The sequence below is a fragment of the Cibotium barometz genome, chromosome 20 (genome assembly GCF_041138505.1).
Source record: "Cibotium barometz isolate CiBa-2024 chromosome 20, ASM4113850v1, whole genome shotgun sequence".
In the NCBI taxonomy this organism is placed as follows: Eukaryota; Viridiplantae; Streptophyta; class Polypodiopsida; order Cyatheales; family Cibotiaceae; genus Cibotium; species Cibotium barometz.
In genome coordinates, this window is record NC_141065.1 from 17252972 (window position 1) to 17263327 (window position 10356).

At 40.8% G+C, this 10356-nt stretch overlaps 1 protein-coding gene across 1 annotated transcript in view; it reads left to right on the forward strand.

Annotated features, from left to right (window-relative positions):
* Positions 1-8863, forward strand: part of LOC147627596 (neutral ceramidase 2-like) — a 10399-nt gene extending 1536 nt beyond the window's left edge. Inside the window, exons 4-9 of the mRNA XM_086814500.1 lie at positions 548-803; positions 1639-1897; positions 2012-2137; positions 7333-7396; positions 7600-7769; positions 7860-8863. Coding sequence (XP_086670626.1) covers positions 548-803; positions 1639-1897; positions 2012-2137; positions 7333-7396; positions 7600-7769; positions 7860-8408 — 1424 coding nt within the window. The 3' untranslated portion in view covers positions 8409-8863. The remainder of the gene's footprint in view (positions 1-547; positions 804-1638; positions 1898-2011; positions 2138-7332; positions 7397-7599; positions 7770-7859) is intronic.
* Positions 8864-10356: the final 1493 nt, after the last annotated feature.

Below are 10356 nucleotides of genomic sequence, written 5' to 3' on the forward strand. Positions count from 1 at the left end.
AAGATGATCTCTGTTTATAACACATGCACTTTTACCTATAAAAGAACGTACATACACATACAAATATAAATGAATATAAATAAATAAATAAATGTATGTATGCGTGCGTGCGTGCGTGTGTGTGTGTGTGTGTTATATAAATATATATATACACACATGTATATATGTGTGTGCATGTTCATGTGTCTTTGTGTGTGTATGTATGTATGTGTGCTTTTGTGTGTGTATGGTACTAAAAGCTCTCTCGTTCTTTAAAAAAATCTCAACTTTGTATCACGTGAGCTTACTCACTTTGCAAAAGAAACCGCTTTGAACTATGAATTTTCCTGTTACTTAGACAGATAAGAGGGGCAAAAGTCATTTTGTCAGGATCTATGTACATGCATACATACCTACATATGTCTGCATGTGTGTGTACGTATATGTGCTACTCTCTCTCTCTCTCTCTCTCTCTCACACACTCAATCTCAACGTTGTATCGTGTGAGCTTGCTGACAATGCAAAAGAAGCCACTTTGATTTGTGATTTTTCCTTGGTAATCTGACAGATAAGAGGGTAAAAAGCCGATTTGTCAGACTCAGTAGCACCAGTGGTGTAAATAGACCAGAAGTTATGCGCCGGGTTCGAAGCTTATTTCAAAGTAAATCCAGGCCACGCTTTGTGGCAGCCTTTTGTCAATCAAATGTGGGTGATACAAGCCCGAATGTACAGGGTGCTGTTTGCCTTGACACAGGCATTGCTTGCGACTTCAACCACAGCACTTGCAATGGCAGAAACGAGCTTTGTGTTGGTCGTGGTCCTGCGTAAGCTTTTCCTCCTAACTTTGGTGTTGCATGGTGTCCTCTCATTGGCATTTGAATGTGAGCGGGGATCTCATAGTGAATAGTCTACACTATGCATGATGGAGTTGGTGATTTGGAGCTTTGTGAGTAGATTCTTATGGAGTCAACATCGCACTTTAGTCTTGTTATCTTTGGGAAATATCCTGAACTTTCCATTGGTATATGTTTCTGCTGTGTTAGTGGACAAGCACTTTTCTTCTGAACTCTTTGCTCAACATGTCGCCAGTTGGTTTATATCAGGGTTTATATTAGTCCTTTTTATATACAGCTGTTTTGGGGCCGGGGGGGGGGGTGCGTATGGCTGAATCTGCCCTTCACCTTCGGAGAAATGATAGAAACTCAATTTGATGGTTTATCTATGAAGATTTTTCTAGTATGGTGACATTTTGATGCATGAAGTTGTACTTACTCTTGGGCATTGATGCAATGAGTGAGGATTTCATAGCACATGGTTTATGCTATGCATGATGGAGTTGATGATTGGAAGCTTTGTGAGTGGACTCTCAAGTAGTCAAGATTGCACTTTAGTTTTCGTCAAGTTTGGTAAATAACCCCGACTTTCCAATGGTATGTATGTATCCTCTCATTTGCATTGGATAGCAGTTCTAATGAGGCCTGAAGGGTGGGATCTGAGGCCTTGTACAAATGTCTCCCCACCAATGGCAGGACCTAGTGGGGAGTTTGATGGGCAAGTTTGCCCATCTTGGCAGTCCATGGCTAGTGGGCGGCCTCAATTACTCTCCACTTACGGGCACTTCTCTTTTGTGTATTTGACAATGAAGAAACATCTTGGCAGGTATCCGGACGATTTTGCAAGCACAGCGATTATCGGTGAGCGGCAGTTTAAGAAGGCGGTCTCGCTTTTTGATAGTGCAACGAAGCAGGTGATGGGAGACATAGGTTTTCGCCATACGCATTTGGACTTGTCAAACCTTGAAGTGAATGTTTCTAGCGAAGAAGTTGTGCGTACATGTTCTGCGGCAGTGGGTTTTAGCTTTGCGGCTGGAACAACGGATGGTCCAGGAGCTTTCAATTTCAAACAGGGGGACAATCAAGTTAGTCCTTCATGCTTTCATTTCTTTTTGGGCCCTTTGAGTGCTGTTGGCTTGTATTATGCTCGCATTGAAGTGTTGGTAAGATTTTTTATTTCTTTTTGGAAACAATGCCAGGGAAACACATTTTGGAGAATTGTTGGAGCAGCATTAAAGCCTCCTACTAAAAAGCAGAATGAATGCCAAAAACCAAAGCCAGTCCTGATTGACACTGGAGAAATGTCGCAGCCATATCCGTGGGCTGTAAGTGGTTTCATTCAAGTCCTTATTGCTCGGTGCTTATGCTCACATTTGCTTCGATTTTGAATGGCATTTTGGGCTTACTTATGTGTGTTTGTGTGTGTTGGGGGGTGGGTGGTCAAACCTACCCTAGTCATGGCATGGAAAATTTCAAAGCCAAAGCGTGTGATAATGATTTTTAACATATTTTGTTGAAATATAGAGGGCTTTGGTATAAAACCTTGAAGTATGCACATTGTCTATTGATCTGATATGCTGTTCATTTTGTGGTGGCAACTGTGAGGCAGCAAGGGTGGGTGGGTACACTCTTATTACCGTTTGCACAACTTGTCTTCTTATATATGAAGTGGAAATATAACATCTGCATTTGACCCCTTCTCGTTTTTAGGTGTTGGGATGCCATAGGATGATGAGTGTTGGACATTGATTTTATGGAGTCTATTTTCACCTGTTCCTGGGGACAGAACTTCTCGTTATCTTTGTCTAGAGTAAGTGTTTGTTTGAAAGAACATTGGAGGAAAAAATGCCCAATACCCCTTGATAATGAGCTCATGGCCATAATTTTCTGATTTGTTTGCAATGCCAAGTTTGCCCGAGATGGATTTCTTTCAGTCATTTGTGTGGCAACAAGCACTGTGAAAATGAAGATGTGTCAGGTGGACCAACTGCTCTAGGGTAGCATGTTGCCATATTGGTATAGAGTGCAGCTAGGCGAAGGGGCGAACAGATTGGGCACAACTGGGGACTGGTTTGGGCTGGGGTAGCCTGGGTTGGGCTGGCCCATAGTTGCAAAAAAAATGTGTTCCCATCGTTTCCTACTTGTATGAAATGTTTTTTGGAGTAATTAAGAAAAAAACCATAAAAAATGTCTTATCTTGAAAGTGACTTGCGAAAAAAATAAAAATGTATTCACGTATCACTTTCAAAACAACGCTGCTTGCACCTGCAAGTGCTCTCTCCATGAGGTGAAATTTGCCTGCATTTTGTCCTATTTCTCTTGCCCGGAACGTTTACCTCTTGTTTGCAAGGTTGGTATCTTCTTTTTGCTGATTTTTGCTCTGCAGTCAAAAAATTTCAGATTCTGAAATTTGAGCAATTTTGCCAAGCGGCCCAAAACTCCACATCTCTTCACAATGCCTCGCTCTAGAGATCCTATGCGGAGTCCGTCATTTCCTGGGGGTTCTAGCATAGAGAGATGGAAGTGCAAATTTTGCAGGAAAATATCAGAGGTGGTTCCTTTACTTGTGTGATGGCCTATTTCTCGGGTTGTAAAAGGGGAAGGGATTGGACCATCCAATTGGTTCCATCACAAATTTTTTACTCTCTTTAGCACTGCAGGAGAGAAATGGAACGATCAAAAGGAATTCAGTCTGATGCAAATGCAGGTGTGGATCTTTTATGATGCAAAATGCCACAGAGGATACTATGCAGAGCCAAGCAGATATGCCTAGTGGTATGGAAACTGGAGTTGACTCCTTGAGCTTAGAGGACACCCATTGAGACACTGCCACTTGTTCTCAGGGAGGGGTTCAGTCTAGAGCTAGCTTGTAAGTAGCTAGGCTATGGGGGCTGGAACTGGAACATCATCATGGCATTTGATTAATAGGGATACACGAGAGAGAGAGAGAGAGAGAGAGAGAGAGAGAGAGAGAGAGAATGCTTATAACATTAGCTTGTACTCTTTCAATGAAGTGCATGTACCTTTTGAGGTTACAAAGGTTCTCTTGTGACATCATTACTTATATCATCACACACAAAGAATTGTCTTTGCTGGTTTTGTTTTAGTGAATTAGTCATTTAAAGTTTGTTTTGCTAATTAGTCATTAAAAATTTGTTTAGCTTGTTCGTTAGAAATTCTTTTGTTGTGGTTCAATAAAGAATTTGTGTGTGTATGTGGGCATGTGTGATTTAGTTATGTATTTTCTATTTTTGCAAGTTATTATTATTATTATTATTTCTTCTTGGGTGTCTCTATTAAGCTTTCCTATTTTTGATTTTGTTTGTTTGTTTTTAGTGATTCTCTTCTTTCTTTTAAAATTATTCATAAGTTCAGATTCATTTGGCCTTATGATGGTATATATATATATATATATATATATATATATATATATATATATATATATATATATATATATTATGTATGTAAGTGAGTGTTTACTCCTTGTTAGAGGATGTTTACACACACACACACATTACCACATATTTATCCAGGCCTCAAAAGTCTTTCACACACATGTAAGACCTTGATTCCCAACAATCCTCCCCCCCAAGGGATCTCCTCATATTGTGTCAAGGATAAATCTTAGGCTCATGGCCTAGTTTCTCATGCCAGTTATGGGCTCCCAAGGGTAGAGTACACATGGAATCAGGTCACTCACATTCACAATACACAGCTCATATCTGAATAGTAAACAACACATAACTGAATAGAACAAACAACATAGATAAATTTGACATAGACATGGAAACACACTTTTGTGCTTTGTAGCACCACATTTATCATCATCCCTACTCATTTGTTGGCTCTAGAGGTTGAATCATTACATAGAGCAGATTTTTCATCTTATGCTCAAGAAATTAGGGTTTTCCAAAAATTAGGGCTTTTTGAATCCGATGCTATAGGAGGTTGTAGCAACTCTCCAATGCTTAATATATGCTCTCAATTTTGAAAGATGTTGGGAGATTAATGCTTCTATTAAGTAGGATTTTTAGAAAATCATAAAATTTTTTGTAATTTACCTCTTGGATTTGCACTTGATTCTTCTTCTTTGTGTTGATTTGATGCAAATCGTTAGAGCAGACTTCGCCCTTTCTCGAGATGTGTGCTATTGATGTGGGTGGTACTGGGCTGTTATGTTGCTCTTTGGTACTGAGGCTTTAATAAGCCTTATTACTAAGGTTTTACACAAAGCCTTATGAGGCAGCTAAAAAACGAAAAAGAGGTGGCGAACCTCAGAAGTCGGCGGCAATTGGTATACGGGAGGTGTTCACAGGGGGCTGTTGTTGGTGATGATGACGGCGACCCTGGTAATAATGACTGTCAACCAGGAAAGTGACGTGCTGACGGCGGCAACTTCAGATAGGTGAGGCAGCATGGTGCTGAAGGAGATGCGCCAAATGGCGAGCAACTCCACACTGGCGGTCGGGTAGCAACAGTTAGGTGGTTTTGCTGAGCAGGTGCACTGTCGAGTACCACTAGTAGCGATGGCGAATGTTGATGACAGCTAACTGGCGGTCGGGTAGCAACAGTTAGGTGGTTTTGTCGAGCAGGTGCACTGTCGAGTACCACTGGTAGCGATGGCGAATGTTGATGACAGCTAAGCGACAGTAGGAGCCGGTGGACAGCGAATGATAAGCATACGCATGCTACACAAAACAATAGGCTCTGGTAGCGATGGCGAATGTTGATGACAGCTAAGTGACAGTAGGAGCCGGTGGACAGCGAATGAGCATACGCATGCTACACAACACAATAGGCTCTGATACCAATTGAGGGGTTCGGTCTTAAGCTAGGGTTGCAGGTTGCCAAGCTATGGTGGTTGGAATTGGAACGTCATCATGGCATTTGATTGAGAGAGAGAGAGAGAGAGAGAGAGAGAGAGAGAGAGAGAGTACACGACTTAAGTGATAGCTTGTATTCTTTCAATGAAGTACATGTATCTCTATAGGTTTCAAAGGTTGTCTTCTTACATCATTGCTTATGTCATCACGAACACAAATGATATCTAGATATTATGCATGCCCCTCTAGGAGGTGGTTCACACATGAATAGGCACACAAACATATAAGTGTGTTTTTTTGTTGTTAGAGGATGTTCGCACACACACACACACACACATTACCACATTTTTATCCAGGCTTAGAAGCCTTTCCCACACAGGTAAGACCTTGATTTCCAACACTCAAGCATTTGCAAAGGTTGCAATAACCCTCTAGCTCCAAGCCTTTCAGCTTTATTAAGTTGGCACTAGGTACACTTCTACACTTCTGCGCATAATCCTCAACAAAGGGTTTCATGCGCGGCCAAAAGTGTCGACTAACCAAGGCCAAGGTTTTATGTATGCTCGGGTTCCCCACACTAGGTGCATCATGGCACTCGTGCAATATCAAAGCTTGGACGTCCAGATCACTAGGCACACAAACATTGCCATCCTTAAACAGTAATCCACCTCTAATGGAATACTTTTCCAATATCTTTCTCTCAGCAACACTCATAGGAGTGTCTGGAACACTCTGATCTTGTGGGCTGTAACCGATCTAGACCAATTATCAGATTTGGCCAAGATGGGAATCATATTGGCAACGCCCTTTGAGAGAGAGATAGAACCGAGTCGTTATCTTAGCAAAAGAGCTGGCATTGACCTCGGGGATCCTACCAAGGGCATCAACAATGCGATTGGTTAGCCCATTATGGTAATGGATCTCAAAGTCGAACTTCTGTATGAGGTCAACCCATTTGACCTTCAATCCTTCAAGTCAAGTTGATCACAATTGCCTTCATTAGTGTTAATTTGTATATTTGCTTAGCATTAATCATCATTTAAGTCTTTAATTGTTAGCACGCATGTTATGATTTGTTTATGCATCATCACAATCCAGGCCAAACTAGATATTGAATAGTTTTCTTGGAGAACTTATGCAGTTTTTGCTAGCTCTTCTCGCTATTTTTCACCCATAGAAAGACCCCTATAGGCGCATTTTTATGGCTCTAGCTCTTTGTCCTACCATATACTAGGGTGGTGGAGGCACTTATATTGCACTTTGGTGGCCCATTTACACCACTTTTACTCTCGGAATTGCAATCAACGTGACTTGAAGGATTGAAGGTCAGATGGGTTGAACTCGCTTGCTCCAAAATTCAATTCCCAAAAGATCAGCCATTTTAAAGAAATGGGGCTACAAAGGCAGCTGAAAACCACATCTTTTGAGGGACGGGATGATGAGCCCTCCATGTGTCCATGGCTATACATAAATAAGTACAAATGAATGAATGAACAAACGAACGAATATATGTGTGTGTGCATGCGTGCATGCATATACATTTTAGCAAAAAAAGGTGTGTACATATAAATATAAATATAAATTATATATATATATATATATATATATATATATATATATATATATAGAGAGAGAGAGAGAGAGAGAGAGAGAGAGAGAGAGAGAGAGAGAGAGGTTAATTTTTTCTTTTGTGGCAGCCATCTATTCTTCCAATTCAAATTTTGCGGATCGGGCAATTGGTCATTTTGTCTGTTCCTGCTGGTAAATTGATCATGTTTGCCCAACAATCCTGTTCAATTGTTTGTCTTTGTTTGAGCTTGAAAATATACTCTCCTTTCTAGTCCTGTAATTCTCAGAGTATAGGAGCCGTTTTTAAGGTCTCTAAGAGATTTTATAGTGCCTGCTTTCAGCTTAAGTTCCTCTAATGCCATGTAAAAGCTAACCAAGCAATAACTTGACTGCAGAGTTTACAACTATGGCTGGAAGACGTCTGCGAGAGGCTGTGAAGTCAACATTGGTTTCTCAAAGTGGTGGTGAGTTTGGAGAGGACACTACCGTGGTGATAGCGGGGCTGACCAATGCGTACGCACAATATGTGACCACTTTTGAGGAGTACGAGATTCAGCGATATGAGGTGCTGTTGCATTGATTCACAACTGAGGCAACTGCACATGGTCTCCAATTCAAACTGCTCACCAGCTTTGTTGTTCCCTGTATGCAACAGGGGGCTTCTACTCTGTATGGGCCACATACCCTAAATGCTTACATCCAAGAGTTCAAAAAACTTGCAACAGCTTTGGCAAAAGGTGAAGCTGTGGAGGAAGGTCCCTCTCCTCCGCAGTTGCTCAACAAGCAGTTGGAACTACTCCCAGGAGTTGTAGCAGACAGTACACCGCGTGGGTCAAGCTTTGGAGATTTAATTGAGGATGTACCTTTGAATACTTCTTACACAAAGGGGGACATTGTTATGGTAAAGTTCTGGTCTGCCTGCCCACGCAATGATCTATTTACTGAGGGTACATATGCTCTCGTAGAGCTCCTTGATACCAACGGAAACTGGAGTCCTGCCTATGATGACGATGACTTGTGTCTCCGTTTCATGTGGAGTCGCCCGTCCCCGAAGAGTCCGCATAGCCATGCCACTATACGATGGGAAATTCCAGACACAGCTTATCCTGGCCTATATAGGATACGGCATTTTGGTGCTGCAAGGCACTTCTTTGGCTCCGTTCGGCACTTCATTGGAACATCCAACACATTTGTGGTCTCTTGAAAAGAAGACTCCCCTATGTACAGTATCTTGCCAAAGCAGATAATGAATAATTGTGAGGAGTAATAAGCTTGTTATGTATAAAGCCTAAACCTATCACTCATATACCTTGCATGATATATTTGCCACCTCTAAACCAAAGAGCAAGTGGGAGGTGTCTAGTTGACAGCTAGTGTGCACCATGTGCTCATGACATGGTTCAACATTTTGAAATCCATGATGCTAGGTGCTAAATGAACATTATCTGCCCATCCATGGACTCTCTGCAGAAGCATGTTTTTGTACGCATCAGGGGTTTGATTTACTTTTTAAACTCCTACTCTTAAGATGCGAAAGGAGGTGATGATGATTTTTATTAGCACGCACCTTTGTACTTGTCACAGTTTGTGATTTACTTGTGAAACCTTTATTGTAAGAAGCCAAAGGAGGTGATAATGATGACTTTTAGTGTTGAAAAACTCTCTTAACATAGAGTCGAATCAGAGGTTGCCAAATGTATAGAGTGTTCAGAGCGTGGTTTTTAACGAGAGGATTTGTGTGTGTGTGTGTGTGTGTGTGTGTGAGAGAGAGAGAGAGAGAGAGAGAGAGAGAGAGAGGTTTCTTTTATAGGTACTTGTTTTCTGGCTTGCAGCCCTAGTGTGCCCGGTTTTTAAGTGGTATGATAAAGCACCCATGGCTATGTACTTCATTCCTTCTCAACTATATCTCATGGTTGTGACTGTCAAACGAGCATAGAAAATCCTCTATTTTTGGCCTATGTCATAGCGTTGAAACATTTCTACCTTTTACTCGATGAAGACCTTGATCAGATCTTCCAGTGGTCTCAAAGCAGTTCTTTTCATTTAAATTTTGTCAGAGGTTAATGTTCTTACTAAAAAATACCACTTTGTTTTCTCGACTATTAATCTTGTTATGTTTACACTTTTGAAACATTGCGCCCATGATGGATTATAAGCAATTTGTGTGTGATGGCTTCATGAGCTTGAGCTCAGTTTTAGGATTTTGAAGTTAGTAATATGTGCAAACAAAGTGTGGTGCAGGAAAAATATGTGATTATGTGACAGCTTATCGATTTCCAAGAGAAATCCATACTTGTTTTGAACATTGTTCTTTATTGGTCTTTTGTAATGAATACGCACACGTGAACGTTGAAATCTTCAAAGTTCTATTCTAGTGGTGTGTTTGAGCAAAATGAGAGATTGTGGCATGCAATGGAAATATTGCAGATTGTTTTTATATCCAAGTTGGGTTAGTGTAGATAAACCTGTCAAAAGGTTGAAAATTCTATACAATTTACCATTGTTAACATTATTGGCTTTCATACAATACTAGGATCCTTTAAATGACATGATTGTAAAGGCATAGCGAGGTGGCTTATATTTTTGGTCATGTATGCTTAAAATACATGGAGTGTGCTTGATAACGTGTGTTCTCCATTCTTTGAGTTGACCATATCGATTAAAAAAACATGCATGCACACTCACACACACACACAATGGTTGTGGCATTATTAATCCACTATAAATGCATCAACTCTAAAAAAAAAAGCAAAAAGGAATTACTCCAACCATGTTTCTTGAAGAAATCATTTTGTAGATATCGATGAGAACATGAATATTCCTGTGAATTCAACCATGGGTTACCGCAGTCAAACATGTTCAACAACACTCTACTCAGATAGACTGCTCACTCTATAAGGCAGCATCTCTTGCCTCTTATATCCCTTGGCGGTATGCACATATGCTATATCTTGCCCCTGTAGGCTCAAAACTGGCCAGCCGACCCAGCATATGACACCATACCATGGTAAGGTTAGACTTCACTGTAGATTGACACCATACCATGTCCCCTGCTGTTCCTGTATGTGATCATCAACTGATGACTAACCTAGACCATCCTCCAATGGACACTGCATATTTGTGCTAAACTACTATCTCTAGATACCCCTAAT